Source organism: Lytechinus pictus, chromosome 11, assembly GCF_037042905.1.
Source record: "Lytechinus pictus isolate F3 Inbred chromosome 11, Lp3.0, whole genome shotgun sequence".
NCBI lineage: Eukaryota > Metazoa > Echinodermata > Echinoidea > Temnopleuroida > Toxopneustidae > Lytechinus > Lytechinus pictus.
In genome coordinates, this window is record NC_087255.1 from 12,818,001 (window position 1) to 12,839,756 (window position 21,756).

A 21,756-nucleotide genomic window follows, 5' to 3' on the forward strand; every position below is an offset into this window, starting at 1 on the left:
TGGGACAAAGTGTTGTGTCACATTACACCATGCTTTTGTGATACTTCTCAAAGAATTGTCACTTTATCTCCAGAGCAGAAAGCTCTGATCGAAGAAGCCTTCAAGGCCGTTGTCTGACTTCATAGATCTTTACTGGAATGATTCAAAAGGGGTTTTAATTTTTATGGGTTAATTGATTTATTGATTTCCATATAAATCATTGGCCATATGTTTATTGTAAGAGCTATAAGAAATTAATATCACACATGCAAAACTAGAGTTAGGCCTATGTGATTAAGTTGTAGGGATATCAGATTGATCTGCTTCCAGTCTTAGGGAATTAATATTCAAGCATAAATAATTGATATGTGAGTTATCTTCAACTCCCTATTATGTTCCTCATCATATCATGGGGGGTTCATTTCTTCTTGTTTTTCATCTTGTGTCTACTTACTGCAATCTCCCTTTTCCTCATTTCATCTATCTCTTTCAACATTAGGTTTTATGGTTCATCCACAATTTCAAATCTTAAATGTTAGCTGAGTTAAAATAATTGTTTTACATTGTCAGATATTGAAGTTAAAATACGTTACTCTTTTTAAAATAATTTTATTACTAATTTTCGCTATGTAAACGTAATCAAAATTTGCTAACAGAAAATGGGGAATTGATATAAAAGTCATCTGGAAAATAAAGGTAACCACGTTTTGATGATCAATCACATTTCCATATGTTTGACGTATAGTTGATCTATAAGTGTTATAGTTTATTCACAATTTCAAATTGGTGTTATAGTTCTTTCACACTTTCAGTATTTCATACCTTGGTAAAGTTCAAAAAGACAAATTGTTAAATTTTAAAGTTGCAATTTCTTGGCACATTGGTGTTATATTTCATCCAAGCTAGCAGATTTTTAATGTTAGTTGTGGTAGGACAATTGTTTAGCATTGTCAGATATTAAAGTAACATACGTTACTATTTTCAAAGTATTTTATTTCTACTTTTCACTCTTTACATTTAATTAAAATTGCAAACAGAACGAGGGAGTTGATATAAATACCATTATCTGAAAACACATTGGTGTTATATTTCATCCAAGCTAGCAGATTTTTAATGTTAGTTGTGGTAGGACAATTGTTTAGCATTGTCAGATATTAAAGTAACATACGTTACTATTTTCAAAGTACTTTATTTCTACTTTTCACTCTTTACATTTAATTAAAATTGCAAACAGAACGAGGGAGTTGATATAAATACCATTATCTGAAAACACAACTGACCCCGCGTTTTGATTATCACTCACACTTCCACACGTCTGGCACTTTACATTTGAATATAAAATGCCCATATTCTGAGCACCGTGTAATCTAAATTTCCCGTGGATTAAAACCATTTTGTGATAATAGTTGGGTCCATTTTGTTTCATGATATTATTTGAGAATGTAACCAATCAACTTTCAGTTATTTTCGTGCATACAATTCTAAACCTTCGTAGTTATTTTCAGATTTTTAGAACTTGTAATTTACGTTACCTTTCATGAAACCTACGTTACCATATTTAATGAGACAATTACATATTACATGCTGCCCGTTCGTTGAATTTGATGAATATCCTGTAAACTTAATCATTACATGACTTTATAAATGTTTAAATCTTACCTTTATCTTTCAGATTTATTGTTCGAAGTAAAAAGATACGATTCGTGATTTTGACAGTCAAATTTCTTTATAGAAATTAATGTTTTCAAACTTCAATTCCCCTCAGTTGTTTTCGCAATCAAACTCAAGGGAAGTAATATACCATTATCGTACAATTTTTGGCACCAAATTGATTATTTCAAAAGTGGCAAATTAGTTCTACTCAATAGAAATAGATTTCACCACGACTATTAAAGGTGTAATGCTCTGTAACGTAGGTTTCACACTGAATTATACGTGTCATTACGAAAACGTGAAAATTTAGTCAATCAGCAAAATTCAAAAGCCAATAATCAACGGATATTAACTTGACAATACATGCATTCTTTTCATAATAAAATGATATGTGTTGAACAAAGTTTATTTTTCTGATTTGTTGAGTTTCCAATTGCGCCGAGATAGTGGTTTTGACCCAGACGCTGCCGCACAATCCGTGGCGTGGCGATACCCCGCCGGCGACGGTCTGTCTAACCTAGACAGCTGGCAGCCGTCTGTTTCGAGGAGTTTTTTAACTTTTTTTTTTTTTTTTTCCTCCTCGTACACAGACGGCTCGCTAGCGTGCAGCCACCATTAGGGGACTTGCAATGCAAAATCCCCCCGTCGGGGCTCTTCAATTTTTGTCTTTAATGAATAAAAATTTTGAAAATTAACGCGACCAAAATGCAAATTAATATTCCCTCTTGGCATTAATTGCCAAAAAACTGAGAAAAATCAAGTTAAAAGGAACAAAAACAGTGACTTACCTCGGCTGTCGCGCAAATTCACTTCCCCGTTTTATCCGATCTTAAGTACATAAACATATGGCCATTGAGTCCCCTGTACAGATCGCGCTAGAACTTCGGTCTCTGTATTTGGTGAGTGAAGCCAACGGAGTTCAGCTGAACAACCAACATAACAGAGACCGAAGCTTTTGGTCTATGTCTAACCAAGTTGATTACCCCAGTCAGTCCGCAAGCCCCTGTGTTAATGAGCAAATGAGCAAGATTTATCCAAGTCCTCTCGTGGCTGAATTCATGTCCCTGCAAAATCTCGTGAATTGTGAGACTTTCTTTCTCAAAGAATTTAACCACTTTCTTCTTGAGTAATATTGATTATTTTTGTACCATGGGCAAGAGTAAATGTTACCCTTTTATAATGGTCATTTCTTTTGAATGAAATATTTTGATAAATAAGTGGATTTTTTACCTGAAAAGATGCATCAAACATAATTTTCTTCCTCTGTTTTCACTTGCAAATTGTGCAACATTTTGTGTTTTAGGCACCAACATTATTTATATATATCATCAGAAAGCTCAAACTCTATACTTTCTTACAATGTCACTCTTGATATGTGGCATCTTTTAGATGGGTCAGCAGCCAGTTATTTCCATCAAGATGCAAGACGAGATTTCTGAAATTTTTGAGTAACATAAAATCCAGAGTTCTGATTGGCTGAATACTGTTTTCAAAACAAACAGCGGCGGGTAGTTTGAAGAGATTACCACATGGTGAGTGTGACCTTGCAGAGGCCCAGTGTGGGGAACATTGGAATTTGCGTGGGTGTGTGGAGTCTACAACCAATCAGAGCGCAGTATTCTTGTTTTTGAGCTGCAAAATGTACTTGGCCTATGAAAAGCTGGCTGCTGACCCATCTAAAATACATCTTCTTATAGAAATGATATCATATTAAAGCTTAGATCTTCAGCTTTATCATGATTTAAAAATCATTTGTGCCCAAACAGAAATTAAGTGTGAAAACAACAACTTTTGTTCGATGAAAAATAATATTTTGTTTAATGTTTTAGATCAAAAGTTTTTCCTATATTACAACATTCTTTAAAAAATCAAAACACATGACCTCAAAGAATGATTCTTCTTCTTTACAAAGATACCAAAAGCATGAAATTTGGTCAATATTTAGAGCAGCAATGGCCGAATAAAAAGAGGTGTTTTGGTTCGCACCAAGCTCATTAACTATGCAAAAACCCTCTTGTCATGAATATCACTTGGATAAAAGAAGCTACTTTTTCAGGGCTTGCGGACTGACTGACCCTACCCTCTGCCTCGCAGCTCAGCTCAGCCTAGACCAAAAGCTTCGGTCTCTGTTATGTTGGTTGTTCAGCTGAACTCCGTTGGCTTCACTCACCAAATACAGAGACCGAAGTTCTAGCGCGATCTGTACAGGGGACTCAATGGCCATATGTTTATGTACTTAAGATCGGATAAAACGGGGAAGTGAATTTGCGCGACAGCCGAGGTAAGTCACTGTTTTTGTTCCTTTTAACTTGATTTTTCTCCGTTTTTGGGCAATTAATGCCAAGAGGGAATATTAATTTGCATTTTTGTCGCGTTAATTTTCAAAATTTTTATTCATTAAAGACAAAAATTGAAGAGCCCCGACGGGGGGATTTCGCATTGCAAGTCCCCTAATGGTGGCTGCACGCTAGCGAGCCGTCTGTGTACGAGGAGAATTAAAAAAAAAAAATGTTAAAAAACTCCTCGAAACAGACGGCTGCCAGCTGTCTAAGCTCAGCCTCAGGCCTCAACATGCATGTCGCACTTTCTTCAACGTGTCAAGGGTCTGACATTAAAATACAAGAAATTTAAATGGAAATTTGAAATATTACCGATCATTATCATCTATGCCTTCAACATCCAGCTCTACATCATCCGCTTCCATGCTTTATTTTGTTAATTATTTGGTACTCTCGAACTCAATTTGTGAATTACGAAAAAGAGATCTCAGGTACTGTGTAATGTGTCGACGAAACGTCCAATCGAAAAAAAAAAAAAAAAAAAAGGTGAATGTCTAACATTTTTTTTAATTCTTCGGCAGTAAAATAATTTTTCATATGTAGATTGATGCTGAAAATTTGTAGTATCAAAATTTTTATTTCTGAAAGTAGGTTCAATCAAGAAATTCAAGAGAAAAGGACTTGGAACAAATTACTAATGATTTAAAACTTCGCTGAACAAAGGAGAATAGGAGAATGAAACTCTTGAAACCATGCAGTTAAATTCATAGAAAAGAGATAACTGAAAGAAATTCAATGAAAATTTGAGAAAAAGTAAAAAAAATAAAAACTATAAAATTTATGAGCATTTGAATATTGAGATCACTAATATTATGTAGATTCTCCTATTGGAAAAGCGACCAAGATCTGTGATGTCACACATAAAACTTCCTCATCAGGTTATTTTTTTGTACATTTTCACTTTTTTTTCCTTTTATCTAGATCTAGTCTATCGCGATTTTTTAAAATGAGATGGCATGTATCATACAGATTTTAAAACATAATATCATCGATGAATTATTTTTCCTATCATTAGACTGAACAAAAAAAAGATGTTGGGGTTTTTTTTTTTCAGTGTCCAAAGAGGAGAATTGACTCTATCGCATTCGCATATCATGTTCGCATGCAAGCCTTGCTAATGGGAGCATCTCTGTTTGGCATTATTAATATTCGCATTATTTAGCACTATTCTCGATATTCAAACGCTCATAACTTTTTTTAGTGTTTGTCCAATGTTACTCAAACTTTCGTTCACTTTTCTGCTTTAACAAAAAGGGTTTCATTCCCCTTTCAAATTGACATGCTAAGAATTTGGTCATGAGGAATAACCGTCTGTCAGTCTTGGAATTTATATTTTTTTTTATTCTGACTTTTGACTATACGTAATATTCTCTGAAAAAAGTGGAGAGTATATATAGGGACATGGCTAACTCATAAAATATAGGCTATATAGCTACTTCTCATAAAAGTGCTATGTATAGGCATTTGGTTTCCATCCCAACAAAAAGTTGATTTGAACTAAAACAGAAAAATTAAAAAGGTGTATGGGCTAAAAATTCAATCAATATCGGATGTAAAATACGAAAATTAATTTTCAAACTTTGCTCGGATCAATTTCACAAAACAGATAAGCACATCCTGCTCGACGGGAACTTATAGTTATACCATCACTATTTCTTTTGTATATAAAAAAAATTCAAATATGAATATTTTGATTTTCTTATATCAATGTGGAAAAAATGTTTGAGCCAGGGGGTTGGAGGGGCGGTCGCCACCCCAAAAATGTCCCAAAACAAAAGATAATAATTGTTGGAAAACTCGTTTAATAATCCTGGAAGTCAATTGAATTCGAATTTATAAATGAGAAACATTTTCTTTTAATTTAAAGGACAAGTCCACTCCACCCAACATATGATTGATTTAAAAATCGACTCAAAACCCATCTTTTTAATCAAAACAAGTAAGCTGTTCCAATGACCAGTTATCTCTTATCTAACAGTATTTGACATAAATACTCTTCAAAGTTTACTACTTATGTTTAAGTACGTAAATAACATGCTCCCACCTTCATTCCACAATTTTTATACTCTGAATACATCTATTCATTCTTACCCTACCCGTAACTCTTCAAATTTCCATTTAATCAACCCTAAATTGCTTATTGCGCAGAGATCCATAAGACACCATGGTCCAGATTTGTGGAACTCTCTACCAGAGCCTGTAAAACAATCTTCGTCTCTTCACTCATTTAAGGCAAACGTTAAATCTATGTTATTATCAGAATATTTGAAGTAAAATTTCTGTGTCGTATCCTTTTTATCGTGAATTTATTCCTCCTTCGATTTAGTCATTACCAATATCTTCATCATGACCACCATCATCTCCATGGCCTTCATCATCATCATCATCATCAACATCATCAAATCACCGTCACCCTCAGCTTTATCATCTTCATCTTCATACTATAATATTGCATGAATTCATGTTTCGTATTTGAAAATATATGCCCATTCTGCTTTATAAATGTATTAATTAATTCAATTAGTATAAGTTTGGGATCGTCATTTTTTTTCAAGCAATCTGCTTATGATGACAATCCTTCTCCTGCAAATTGTGAATATCGTATAGTTAACCGGGATAGTTAATCATTTTTGTCTGGAATTATCTTTTTAATACTCTTTATTTATGATTCATGCCTAAAATGCTAGCATATTATGTTTATTATGTTATGAAAAATGTATTATACGAATGTTATGAATGCAGAAGAAAACAATAAATCAAATCAAATCAAATCTTTCTATTGATTTGTTGTTATATGATTGATATTTCATTACCTCTTTATGTTTTACACTAATAATTACCAGTTATTTGTTATTTTCTTGTTATTTCATTTATTGATTTGTTGTTATTTATGATTGGCATTAATTACCTCTTAATGTTGTACACTTATAATTCATACTTTATTTCTATTTAAATTTATTATATTGTACTTGTTTTATTTAGTTCTGTTTAAATTGTAACTGAGCGTATAGAAACTGTAGGCCTATTGTATTAAGCGCTATATAAAAGCTCCATATTATTATTATTATTATTGTTAAAAAGAAAAAAATCTAACAAGCAGAACACTGATAATTTCATGAAAATCGGATGTAAAAATAAGAAGTTATGACATTTTTAGATTTTGCCTAAATCCTGGTCGGGTGCAAATGAGGGGACACATGATGACACCTACTCACTATTTCTTTTGGATTCTATGACATAAAATGTGAAATATTGTATTTTTTCCCTCACTGTATTGTGAAAGGAAGTTTTATTTTCCCTGAACATGTGGCCTTTCCATTGTTCTAACATTAAAGGGTATTTAGTCAAGTTGGTCCCTATTGTCAAATTTGTAAAAAAATATAATAAAAATAAAAACATATAATTGAAACAATAAAAAAATAAAACAAAATTGTGAGTGCGTGTCACTGAGTTGTGCGTATATTATATTCACTCGTCAATGTAAGTGGCCCCCCCGGGATATTATTTTGTGAAATATAACTTATAAGCAAAAAAAATAAAACAAAATTGTGAGTGCGTGTCACTGAGTTGTGCGAATATTATTTTGTGAAATATAAGCAAAACTTTAATATGTTATCACTTATTTTACATACGATTTTGATGACATTTTCAGTGTTATGCTGTGACCTTAATTCAAAGCTTTTTGGAATCTGCTCTAGCGCCATCTGCGATAAGAATACGTCGAGTTGTGAATTTATTCTGCTGGAGCATCGTCGGAAATGCCAATGTCAATTGAATGTCTGAAATCAAAACATATAATTCACCCATGAGCTCTTTCAGGAAAAATACCAAGAAATATGGAAGGTATGTATATAGTTCAGTGATTGTTTTTTATGATTGTAGGCTGAGAAGAGTATACTTAAATTTTCGCCTAGTTATGCACGTGTCCCACATATTGATTTTTGTGTGTCCTTGCGGCTTTGTTGATTGTTAACTTTACTTTAGTTTAACTTTAGACTTAGAGACTTGTCTTTAGTTAAAGAGATTAAATGGACTTAGATTTAATTTATTTGAATGTGTGTGCAGCTAGCACAGGCGCTAGTGTAGTTTCGCACCTCCCCGTTTAATGATTTTCAAACATGTACAATCTCAGCTCACCCTTAATAATTCACAACCTAAAATACTGGCATCTGAGCCTCCAATGTCCAGTAGAAGTTGACTATTTGCCGTTTTGACACTTTTTTTACACATTTTTACACCTAATACCTATTTCGGAATCACTCGGTCGCTTGATCAAGCTCAGCGCTGCACATAACTAGCAGTCGGTACGCGTACAGTACGTACCACCTGCACCTAGTGTGTGTATTTGAGTTTTGTCAGACGTGTATCAATCAGATATGATTATTTACGTCTGGGACCGACCTTTAACGTCACCATCCGAAAGACGTGACCAGGGCTCGATCCTCGAACCTCTGCATCAATTTGTAACTTCCCCACAGCTTGGATTACAGGCGCACGCCACAACGCCCAGTGAAGTGTGTGTGTATTTTGAGTTTTGTCAGACGGGACGTATCAATCAGATGATTATTTACGTCTGGGACCGACCTTTAACGTCACCATCCGAAAGACGTGTAAGAAGAGCGAGTTTTTCTATGGTATCTTCAAAAACATTTTTTCCCCTCTTTCAGCTTGCACCAAGTATTACGGTAGTGGTTGTGCAGAGTGGTTGATGTTTGTTGTGTGAAGGTATGTGTGTGGGGTGTGCGTGTGTGTGATTTTTTGAATGAAATAAGAAATGTGAAAAATGTGAATACACGTAGATTTAGCGATGAAATAAGAAATAATAATGTAGAGCCTTGTTTTGAACTCTAGGTCAGAGAACTTTCCTTCAGTTTACAATTGTATGCTATGTTGATTTCATGCTAGTAGATTACATTTTTCAATTTTTCACACGCCGTACCACACACATACCTTCACACAACAAACATCAACCACTCTGCACAACCACTACCGTAATACTTGGTGCAAGCTGAAAGAGGGGAAAAAATCTTTTTGAAGATACCATAGAAAAACTCGCTCTTCTATCTTGCACTGGGCGTTGTGGCGTGCGCCTGTAATCCAAGCTATGCGGGGAAGTTACAAATTGATGCAGAGGTTCGAGCCCTGGTCACGTCTTTCGGATGGTGACGTTAAAGGTCGGTCCCAGACGTAAATAATCATATCTGATTGATACACGTCTGACAAAACTCAAATACACACACTTCACTAGGTGGTACGTACTGTACGCGTACCGACTGCTTATGTGCAGCGCTGAGCTTGATCAAGCGACCGATTGATTCCGAAATAGGTATTAGGTGTAAAAATTTGTAAAAAAAGTGTCAAAACGGCAAATAGTCAACTTCTACTGGACTTTGGAGGCTCAGATGCAAGTATTTTAGGTTGTGAATTATTTAGGGTGAGATTGTACATGTTTGAAAACCATTAAACGGGGAGGTGCGAAACTACACTAGCGCCCTAGCACACACTGCATTGGTTAGAGTATGCTCAGGAAGCGTAGGCATCATGGTATCAATAAGTTTGCATGTACACATTCATTGTCATTGATTGACATAAAATAATAAAAAAACATGATTTTTTATGATTGCTATAATCTTAATTTAAATTGACAGTCGTAATATTGCCTGTGATTATTAACAATTGCCTTGTTGATTGTAAGATATTGGTTAGATTATGCTGAGGATGCGTAGGCATCATGGCATCAACAAGTTTACATGTACACAGTCACACATTCATTGTCATTGACATTAAAGGACAAGTCCACCCCAAAAAAAAGTTGATTTGAATAAAAAGAGAAAAATCCAACAAGCATAACACTGAAAATTTCATCAAAATCGGATGTAAAATAAGAAAGTTATGACATTTTAAAGTTTCGCTTAATTTCACAAACAGTTATATGCACATCCTGGCTGGTATGCAAATGAGGAGACTATGACGTCATCCACTCACTATTTCTTTTGTATTTTATTATATGAAATATGAAATATTCTAATTTTCTCTTCATTGTCAAGTGATACAACGATTAATTCCTCCCTGAACAAGTGTAATTAGCATTGTTTAAAACTATATTGTTCAGTCATGTTGGTCCTTATTGTCAAATCTATAAAAAAATGAAATATTGTATAATTCAAACAATAAAAAACAAAAGAAATAGTGAGTGATGGACATCATCGACTGACTCACCTACTTATGCATATCACTGTTTTGTGAAAAATAAACGAAAACTTTAAAATGTCGTTATTTTACATCCGATTTTGATGAAATTTTCAGCACTATTTTTCTCTATTTATTCAAGTCAGCATTTTCCTGGGGTGGACTTGACCTTTAAAAAAGAATCATGATTTTTTTATGATTGCTATAATCTTAATTTAAATTGACAGTCGTGATATTGCCTGTGATTATTAATGATTGCCTTGTTGATTGTGAGACAACATATACTGGTGCATGTTATTATTGATGCACTTATGATTAATGATATTGATTGCAAAACGACAGTATGTGTGTAATTATTGATCATTCTCTTTGTTGAAAATTTGCAAGACAGCAATGTGTCAATGTGTGTTATTATTGATGATTGTCTTCTACTTCTTCTTCTTCCATTGAGTACAGTCCTCTTTGTCTTTGAAGAGTATAGTAGTACTTGACTGAGGCAACAATCACATTTGGTGCAGTTGAACAAAACTAACTATAGTGCAAGTAAAAAGATGCATCTCAATTAGAGAGCTAACGGAGGATGAGTGGTTCCAGGTGGCTCCTGAAAGACTCAGTTTATGGAGCCAAAACCATTGTTGCAGGCAGGACATTCCACAAGCAGATGGTACTTGGAAAAGAGCTGTGTTCGTAGGAGAGGATTCTACAATGCTGTTGTTTGAATTGTAGGTGATGTCCTCTTGTTGATTCAGACGAGGCATACAGGAAAGGTTGTGCAGTTGGGATGGCAATTAGACCGTTGATGATTCTATACATTATGATGACTCTGTTGTGAGCTTGTCGTTCATGAAGAGACTGCCACCGTAGACCTCTCATCATCTGTGTGACACTGCTCTGTCGGTTTTAATCACCTTTCACAAATCTAGCTGCACACCGCTGAACCATTTTGGTCTTAGAGATAAGCTCTTTGGTATGAGGGCCACGAACCGAATAAGAGTCCTCAACAGTAGGACGAACACAGGTCTTATACAATTGCTCCTTTAGCCTCAGGTTGCGTTGCGTCAAAGGAAGCCAAGAGTGCTGTTACGCTTCTTGCAGATGGCGTTAATATGGGTTTTCCAGCTGAGGTTTCGTTGAAGAATATCTCCAAGATACTTTGCTTCATCAATGGTGCGGAGAGAGGTTCCATGGATGGAGTAAGGAGATGCTCCGATGATGAGATTTACCTTGTTTGAAATTCTCAGCACCTCACACTTGTCAGCATTAAACGACATGAGGCAGAATGTCTTTATCCCAGGATAGCGACTGCTGAAAGGGATTATTCTTCAAGGTTCAAGTTAACAGTGCATGTGATTCTGAATCTGAATAGTTGAGTCAGCAAAATGTTGTTGATAGATACATCCATGCTAACTTGACTTGATTATTGATGATTGTCTCATATAATATATTTTCTTGATGATTGTCTTATTGATCTCATCCTTCAATCAGCCATAACTTTGTTATACCTTGCAATAATGAAGGATACCTTCATTATGAACTGATAATACCCAAAAGGTAAGTCTACAGTGAAGATACAAATTATATATTAATATGACATGATATTTAATATAATTTTTACTATCATTTGTGTTTTTTGTCTTTTCTTTATGTAGGGAAATGGAGTGTTGGAGATAGGTGCATGGCGCCATACTCTGGTGATAGCGCCCTCTATAAAGCTGTAATACAAAAACTTGAAGAAGATGGGGAAGGACACAAGATGGCCGAGGTCCAGTACAAAGGCTTTTCATCAGAAGATAATGAACTTGTCTACGTAGTGGACCTAAAGGACATAACCCGATCAAGTATAACCTCCTTTGTAATTTGTAATATAAAGTATGATTTCCATCATGCCATGTCATGCAGTTATAAATGCAGATACGAAAATTGGGATGTGTATTTCCTTAATAATCTGTAAGTAAATGATATCCTACATTTTTCTGAAGTGCATGCGATAAAAAAGAATCCTTTCTCAGAAATTATGGGCACGACAACATTAATGGTTTTAGTTATACATGCTGAATATTGGATTAGACAATTTTAGTTATAGAAATTGTATGGGCTTATTTTTTTGTACATGCTGGATAAAAAAAAATTATGTGGTATTCAGAGCAGGAGGCGTGATAGCTAAGTCGGTAGAGCGGGGGTTTTGTGTTCCGGTGACCCGGGTTCGATTCCCAATTAGCGTGTTAGTGCCCTTTTGTAAGGCATTTAAATCCTCATTCCTCATTACCAGGTCCCTCGGAAAGAACCTAAAGCCATCGGTCCTCTGGTTGCTAGTTTACAAGCAGTGATGCTTTCTTAGCAATCAGGTAAAATATCACTACCATGTTGTACATAGATACATTTTTCTTTCTCCTTACAAGTTAACAATATTCTCAGCTACGTTTAGTGACCCTTTCTATTCCTCCATTTCCTGCATAGAGGAAACATTGCAGAATATGGAAAGTGACTCTGAAATTGTGCAAAGCTGTTTTCTAACCGTTTTTCAATAGGGCTTCAAAATGACTATAAAAAGGGAAGAAAAAAACAGCTACAAACATGCTATAGAAAGGAATAAAAAAAATTGGCTACAAAAAGGAGAAAACTGCTAAAATTCTAAGTGACTCATTGTTCATGCAGTGAAGGGTACAACAATTCTTAAGGCATCTAATAGGTTTGTAATTCATTTCTTTTCTGCAGAAAACCTCAATAAGAAAGATGGTGGCCAGGCTGTAAGTTTCGAGAGTCCACTTCTAAACTACATCTCCGAAGAGGATAGGATTAGGTAAGCAAATTTCTCATAATTTTTGTCTGTTCATTTTCTAGATTGTTGGAAGAAATGAGAGTAAAAGCGAGACATATAGAATGCTAATTCATGTTCTATTTTGATTATCCATTTTAGGGCTCAATATGCAGACATGTATGATGACCCTAGACCAGTAAGTAGGCCAACATCCTCAGCATCTACCAAGAAGTCCACACCTCCAAAAGGGTCAAAGGTCGCTAGTGTAGGGAGGAAACGCAAGGGTTCAATTGCCTTTGGGGGTGCTGTCAAAGCTTCATCTAAAAGTGTTGTTGATAAAGTAAGGTTAGTTCTTCGTATCGATGTTCTCCATTTTAATTATATATTGATCAAATGTATTTTTAAATCACGTCAAGATTTGAATCTTCATTGCAATTTTCAATGGAATACTTAGTATAATGGAAAGGGGGCAAGAGCAACACCAGCTATAAAGGAGAGGAGGTATGATAGCTCATTTGTTAGATTCCGGTGACCTGGGTTCAATTTCAACTTGGTTCGCCAGTCCCCTTTAGTAAGGTAAGGTTCATATTCTTAGAACCAATACAAGCACCATCCCTAGCTATTCATGAAATAAATGTGGAGACATGCTGGAAGGTTTGAATATCTCTTCAATTTCGTCTCTTATTCTTTTGATTTTACATTCAAAATAGCATTAAAAATATCTGATTCCGTCATCTTATAAATGAGAATTTTATTCTTTGTCGGACAGGAAACCAAGCCAGCCGATTGCAGAATCCTCCAATGCTGAAAGGAATTCCAAGGGTGATTGGAACATTGCTGATTTAGAAGAAGGTAAGATTGGAGCTGAATAGAGCATTGTGGCTCAGTGGATTAGTCTTCTGACTTTGAAACAGAGGGTCGTGGGTTCGAATCCCAGCCATGGCGTAATTTCCTTCAGCAAGAAATTTATCCACATAATTGACATTGTGCTGCACTCAACCCAGGTGAGGTGAATGGGTACCCGGCAGGATTAATTCCTTGAATGCATGAGCACTGATAGGCAGCTCGAGCTAAATCCGGGGTAATAATGATAACAACGCTCCTCGGAATAGAATATTTCTAGATAGATGGGGCTATATAAATGCCTATTATTATAATTATTAATAGTCATGTCACTACTGGCCATTGGCCAAATCCATAATAGAACTACACAACAAGGTACCCTTGTCTTGGAGCACCATAAGAAATACATGAGGGTGGTGGGTGATTTCATCACCATGACAACCAAAAAAAAAACCTAAGAATTTTCCCAAATTGAATACTATTTGGTAACTATCTCCTAAAGTTGCCCCAAGAACATTTAGAAAATCAATTTTCTATATACAGCAGAATAATGAAAGCATAATTTCTCATTAAGAATATATTTTAAAAGGCTCTAGCTTGGCAAGTATTTAACAACTGGCAAGCATTTCAAGGAAGAATTCTTACCAGGGTGAATGTTTTACCCATGCTGAGGTAAAAAGGAATATAAGAGCTGCAACTGTTTTTCAGACAGTGCAAGTTGCCACTCACAAGATTAAGTAGGTTTAGAGAGTATTAAGTTAACAATTTCTCTGTAACTACTGTGTACTCCCATTTTAAGGACAATTTACAGTTCTTTAAGAAATATCCATCAAACAGAAATGACTAAAATTTAAAGATTGTAGGCAATATTATAGGTGGTAAATGCACTTTTTAAAGCAATATATATTCTTTGTCATCTACTTATTTTCAGGTTTCAGTGCAACTGATGTTGAGAAGCCCAACTTTCCTGGGAAATCTGATTCGAGCTCCAAAGAACCTTTGACTCTATCCAGCCCCGGCAGGAGACCTGTTATACAGGTGAATTTATAATGATTTATAACACTTGATAATGATAACATTAAAGTGGAAGGTGCTTAAAATTGTACATATAATACCTTTTTTTTTTTAAAGAAATGCTATTCATATTTGTATCATAGCGCTTTACAACAAATTACGATAAATACAATAGAAGATAACATCAGCATAATTATAAAACCATACAACAAAAACATATCATGCATTAAAGAAAAAGGACTTCAGGGGCTTCTTGAAAGTAGGAGTGCTGATAATTTCAGCACCCAAATATTGGGCACTGCTATTCCAAAGTGTTTGCTGAGTATGAAGAGGAATCTAGGTTTAACTGATTGGATCTGATCATTTGATGATCGGAGTGTACGTTAGGGTGTGTAACATATCTCGGTACTTACAGATATATTATTACCCTGGTAATGAGATTAAATCAGTCATTCCCGCACACAACATACACACATCCTCTACTCCCTGGGGAGTATTCCAGCCACCCGCAATGTAAGGCAATCGCAATGTAGGACTAACTACAATGATGTTCACAAAAAATAGGGATATTATTTCGTTATATGACTATTGTTCCATGCTATTCTCACTTCTTATTGTTGTGTTTTATATATATTCTTTATTATTATTTAGATGTAGGGTTTTAGAGGTGCAGATATTTTTTGACGTCTTGCGAGGTTGTTTCGAGGAGACAAAATATTGAAATTGATTTTTAACGTGCATGCCTATGCAAACCGTCCAATATTGAAAATATTAGAGGAAATGAATATTTTGCCCCGCCCACAAGATTATCATTGGTTAATAAATGATTGTGTGCATGAAGCTATTGTAACGTCACAACGAAATCGCATTGTGTATTAGTTGTGCTTTTCATAATTATGCAGACGACGCGACGCGCGCTACAGCTACATGTAATTTATGTGAGAATTTTATGTACAATGCAATACATACAATGCAATGCATGTGTGTGAATTCGTTGTTTACGTACCGGTACCATACACTAGGCCTACTACTAACATGACTAAACAAACATTTCTTTATTAATTTATGTTTAGCTTTGTGGGGGTATCTAAATAATAATAAGAATATTGGATGACCAATTTTCGTGGGATGCGTAGAAATATTGTTACTCGCTGAAGAACAATATTGGATTCGTCTTCGACTCATCCAATATTGTTCTTCAGCTCGTACAATATTTCAACGCATCCCACTCAAGGCCATCCATATTCCCTGAATATTAGTTGTATCTCTTTATGTACCATATCCAGGTCACAGGCACCATTAATAGATACTTGAGAGAATACCAGAGAGAAGGGGTTCAGTTTCTTTACAGCCATTACAAGAACGACCGTGGAGCCATCCTAGGAGATGACATGGGCCTGGGAAAAACTGTCCAGGTATTTGAGGCCACCGTAGGGAAAATTTTGTAATATATGTATATGCATTTGAATATTGTTCTGTGTGTATACAGTACACATTGCAGTGTGCTGAATCAGAGTTTGATGCTAAAAAGCAAAGCAAAATTTTTCTCTGGCAACAAATATGGCTTTCTGATTTGGAATTAATGAAATTTTGACATGTGGAGAGCTTCCTATGCCAATATGAAACATAAAAACACACCAAACAACGGAAACCCCCCCCCCTAAAAAATAGTAACTCTAATGAGCTACATACATTGTATATAAATGTACCTTGTGTACTGGTATGGGGGGGGGAGTGGGAGAAATTATGAAGGACTAATAATCATTGTCCCTTTTTACATTGTAGGTAATTTTCATTTATTGCCGATATTCTTTGTAAATATTTAAATCTGCCCTTGGTCTTTTGCCAATCAGTGTGGTATTCATATTTGATATGATTGCATTAATTACTGTTGATCTTTATAGCATTGCCTACCATATTTTACAGATCAATATCTTTTCATATTGTAATTGGTTGTGTTTACCGTTATTGATTTTAATAAGATTGAAAGATTGGCCTCCGCATTTCACAGATGAATATCATTACATATTGCAGGTGATTGCATCTTTATAGTATTGACTACCGTCTTTCACCGATGAATGTCTTTTCACAGTTTAGATGATTGCACTTATTGCTGTTTGTCTTTATAGAATTAATCACAATTTTTCACTTTGACTGAACAATGTCTCACCACCCTTTGTAGGTGATTGCATTTATTGCAGCTGTTCTTGGCATGACTGGAGGTCGAGAAGACTTGGAGAGAAGATTACCAGAGTTTCTGCAGAGAGTAAGTACAGTCACATGAATACAGAAGAGTTGTAGGTAATATAAAATCTTTCTCATAGAAGTATGTTTGATATAATGTGTCAAATGACGTATCGAATGTTCAGGTAAAACAAGTGTCAATTTTGTATAAAATGGCTTGTTATAGAATGTATTACACATAACACCAGGGAACCTTTTGCATATGGCGTCACAAATTGAAAACTTAAAAAATCGACAACTCTGTTTTTCTTAGATGGGTTTTGGAGCAGTTTATGCAGAACGATGTACCTCAGACTTTTATCAAGAAGGCTTATGAAAGAATGCATGTGATATTCTTCTTTCCAGGAGTCCCCTCAGAAATCCAGCTTAAATACAAAAACGTTTCTCATCATCTGCCCGAACTCTGTGCTCTACAACTGGATGGATGAGTTTGAAACGTGGACCCATTGCCTCGTAGCGTAAGTATATTAAAGGTTCACAAACCCATTCAACTAGGCCAAGACTCCCCAGCCCCCCCCCCCCCCAGCGGAAAATTGGAATGAAAGTTGTCAGTATTGGTACCTACTAGGCAGATAAAAAATGCATTGGGGCAAATGGGTATGTGCCCCAAACTGCCCCCCTCCAAAAAAAAATCATAAGTGGCAACGGAGCCCCTGTGAATTGCTTTTGGGTGCATTGTTTTGTTTAATTTGACATAAGCAGAAGTAAAAAAAAATAGCCCCCGTTTTCCTGTTGTTGCTCTCACTGATACATAGATATGTCAAACCTCGATGCGATAGGCCTAGGTTTAAATGGGGGCATCATGGTCTAGTGGTCCTCTCATTTTTCAACCTTAGGGTCGTGGGTTTGATTCCTATTCACGGCATGTTTTCCTTTATCAAGAAATTTACCCACACTGCTGCTCTCAACCCAAGAAGGGTGATTGGGTACCCGACGGGAGATTAATTCCCTGAATGCACCGAACACTGGAAGCGGCAGCTCCAGCTAAAGCCGGGGTAATAATGATAGTTGATAGTGCGCCTCAGAATAGATTATATCTCGATATAATATATATATATATATTTCTCTACATCTGTGTTTAAGGCGAATGTTTTTGTCTTCTTTCAATGTTCGTAGTGCCCCTTAACGCCCTCTACCTTCGTCTTTACGTCTATATGTGTATTATGACGGAATAAACCCATTCATAGACTTCGCCCTTACGTAGGATGTAAGCATGTATATATATATACATACATACATACATACATATATATATTGTATATATATATATATATATATATGCATACATGTACATCCTGCCTTAAACGCAGATGTAGAAAGATATATATATATAAATATATGTAAATACATATCTCTATACAAATGCATATTATCATTGAATGTTTTTCTATTTTTACATAGGAGATATCATGGAAAGGAGAGAGACGATACACTCAGGAAGGCTAGAAGAGGAAGACTAGATGCAGTATTGACAACCTATGAAACATATAGACTCTACTTGGTAAGGATTTAAAATCAGGGATATATGAGACCATCCATCTCATAATCAGCAATAAGCTGGTCAAAGTGATCCTGTGCCTTCTATAAAATTTAAAAAAGCATATTCTATTAAACTTTTACAATGACTTATAACATATTGCAATTGATGAACTATAACCTGATATCATGCTGTTTCAGGCAAAATAAATTCAGAGAGTGATTCGCAGAATAAACAAAAATGTTGGAAGTTATATATAGTTCACCAAAACACAAGATTTGCATTATGTGCAAAGTTTGTTAAATCTCTCAAATTCAATGAATTTTCAAGAAATTTATCCATTGTTTTGGTGTTTTTTTTCATGAAAACACACCTTGACTCTCGGTAGAGGAAGAGTTGACCTTCAAAATTGTTTGATTTTCTTCATTGTTATTATTTTTTAAAATTCCAAATGAGTATATTATTTTATTGGAAGTGTTTATTACAAAAAACTAAACCTTGTGACTCACAGTAGATTTTGAATTATGTTGATCTTATACATTGTACGTGCAGAGCTGGAACTCTGAACTCTTACCCCCAATCTTTGCCACCATAAATTTATTTCATCTTTATGATATTTCACATTTCTGTTTTGACAGGATGACTTGCTTACGGTATCTTGGGATGCTGTTTTTGTTGATGAAGTTCACAAAATCAAGGTACATGCATCTCAGATATAAAAATTGGTTTGTGAATAACATACATCACATGCTGATAACATGCATGAATTAATTTCAGTTTAATTTTCTTAAAATCAATAGCAATTCAATTTTGGTTCCAAAAATCAATCATAAGTCTGGCAATTAATTGCAAATATGTACTTGATTGCTGGTTTACTTTGTGCAACAAGCAGTTAAAAGCAATTTGCTTTAGTTGCAATCGGTTTATCAATTGTAAATTAGCATCAGAAATTTTCATTTGATTTTCTCACAACACCAGCTAAATGCCTATGATCTATAAATTTACCTACCAAATCTTACAAGAGAGAGATATTTTGAATTATCACCTATAGGCCTATAGAGTGTTTAAGCGATACATTAAAAACATGTATTTTGGTCTGCATCATTTGTCTGTGCAGTATCAGAGCGTATCCCTAAAAAGGACCGAAATCCGATGAGTCCCATAGGCTACTGTAAAAAAATTAACGTTGAATATTAGATCGTATTCAATAGTCCATTGCCCATGCACGAATGCTTGAAATATACGATACAACAATGAAAGTAATGCGATGCGCAACATAGAGCACAACTGCGCTCCATGACGTCATAATAAACTACATGCAAATCCCATGTCAACGACCAAATTTGATCCTATGAAGTGATGATGCCATAAAGTGATACGACTTGTTCAATCAAATTTATCCCTCTTTTTTTTTGAGGGGGGGGGGGTGGGATAGATGATAATCATATTGGACGGCTTTATTCATGTAATACCAGAAATATTCCACTCGTTAGGGCCAATATTCCACTCATCTGCGATTTATGGAATATTTGCCCAAACTCTTGGAATGTTTCTGGCATTCCATTCTGAGCCATCCGATATAATATAATGATTGATTTTTGTTTTGTAATAGGAACCTAGCGCCCTCATCACACAGGCTCTTAAGGAGATCAGTACCAATAGGAGGTATGGTCTAACAGGGACTGCTCTACAGAACAAGATGGGAGAACTGTGGTGTGTTCTTGATTGGTAAGTTTATCACCCCTTTAATTTCTTTGTATATGTAGTTTCGAAATCCATTATTACCACATATCATAAAGTAAAGAAAGAAACTAAGTAGAGTAATGTTGTTGGGGTACATTCAAATTTTCAACCTTTAATTCGGATCATTTTCAGGAACAAAGTTTGTACAGGAAAATATGTGACAAACTAATACAATTATGTAGCAAACAGTGGCGGACCGTGACCCGGAGGAGGAAAAGCATTGGAGGGGCACAGCATTGTTCACAAACAATACAGTGCCCCTCCAATCATTGTCTCCTCTGGGTCACAGTCCGCCACTGGTAGCAAAGGTAAAAAAAAATGCAGGTAATCTAATTGAAATTCACAATAATAAGGCATCAGTTATAATGAAGCTGTTTTTAAAGAGTAGTATACTAAGTATTGCAGGGGTAAGTTTTTTAATTGTAGGAATATGAGTCACTCACTATTTCTTTTGTTTTTTATTGTTAGAATTACACACTATTTCAATTTGAATTGAATTGAATTGATTTTTTCATTCTTCATAAAAACACATACACTGTATGAAAGTCAATACGTGTAAGTAAAACACAATGATGAACATATAAATACATGGTTATAGAAAAATAACATAAGAGAACAACAAAGAAAACAATTTATGTCGAATGACGGGTCAACAAAAAAGAGCAATTTGCCTTGTTGAGCGTTGACCCCAAAATAAATACATTGTACATGATAGTAAGAAGGGGGGGGGGGGGAACAAAAAGGAAAAAGTAAAAGTCGTGGTAAACATACATGATTTGACAGAAAGGACCAACTTGACTTAACCATAAACTGTTAGAATAATGGTAATTCTACATGTTTAAGGAGGAATGAACTTTGTTTTACATGACAGTGAGGTGAAGATTGATATATTTCATATAAAAAAAAAAAAAAAAAATATTGAGTGGATGAAGTCATTGCTCCCCTCATTTGCATCAAATAATCAAATAATTATAAAATAATAACAATTCACACACTTATCGTAATTTAGGATTTTTTAAGCAAGACCTTTGTAATGCTGGCAAGTGTCTTTGGGGTCAGTGTTTTTTTTTAAATGTTTTCGCCCACATGCTAGTAATGTAATATCTGTTTTTTGGACATTATTTCAAGTGTTTATTTATTATTGTCCATTTAATGAAAAACTATTGCTTTAAAGATTATTTTTCTTGAAAAATAATATGATTTGTAAGAATTTCGAATGCTTGTTCTCTGTTGTCCAGGGCTAACCCAGATTGTTTAGGAGGATGGAGAGAATTCAAACAGGAGTATGAACAGGTCATCACGACGGGACAAAAATACAATGCAAGCAAGAGAGAATTGGCTGATGCAAGACAAGGTATAGAGCCAATCTAGATATGGAGATGTTTGTGTACATTGAATCCTGTGTACTTTGAAAACCAAGGCTGGCTATAAATTGATCAGGATTTACAAAACAAATTATAGTTTAAACAATACGGTTGATGTAAAGCACTGGGATTATGTTGATGTGGGTTCAGAAT

The 21,756-nt window shown here is 35.1% G+C and overlaps 1 protein-coding gene across 2 annotated transcripts in view; it reads left to right on the plus strand.

Moving 5' to 3' along the window:
* Positions 1-7,667: 7,667 nt before the first annotated feature.
* LOC129271790 (DNA excision repair protein ERCC-6-like 2) overlaps positions 7,668-21,756 on the plus strand; it is a 29,714-nt gene continuing 15,625 nt past the window's right edge. For both annotated transcript variants that reach the window (XM_064106790.1, XM_064106791.1), the window contains exons 1-13: positions 7,668-7,814; positions 11,810-11,998; positions 12,876-12,960; positions 13,078-13,263; positions 13,688-13,770; positions 14,693-14,799; positions 16,062-16,190; positions 16,958-17,041; positions 17,365-17,477; positions 18,421-18,520; positions 19,135-19,194; positions 20,109-20,224; positions 21,478-21,593. In XM_064106790.1, coding sequence (XP_063962860.1) covers positions 7,808-7,814; positions 11,810-11,998; positions 12,876-12,960; positions 13,078-13,263; positions 13,688-13,770; positions 14,693-14,799; positions 16,062-16,190; positions 16,958-17,041; positions 17,365-17,477; positions 18,421-18,520; positions 19,135-19,194; positions 20,109-20,224; positions 21,478-21,593 — 1,375 coding nt within the window. In that variant the 5' untranslated portion in view covers positions 7,668-7,807. The remainder of the gene's footprint in view (positions 7,815-11,809; positions 11,999-12,875; positions 12,961-13,077; positions 13,264-13,687; positions 13,771-14,692; positions 14,800-16,061; positions 16,191-16,957; positions 17,042-17,364; positions 17,478-18,420; positions 18,521-19,134; positions 19,195-20,108; positions 20,225-21,477; positions 21,594-21,756) is intronic.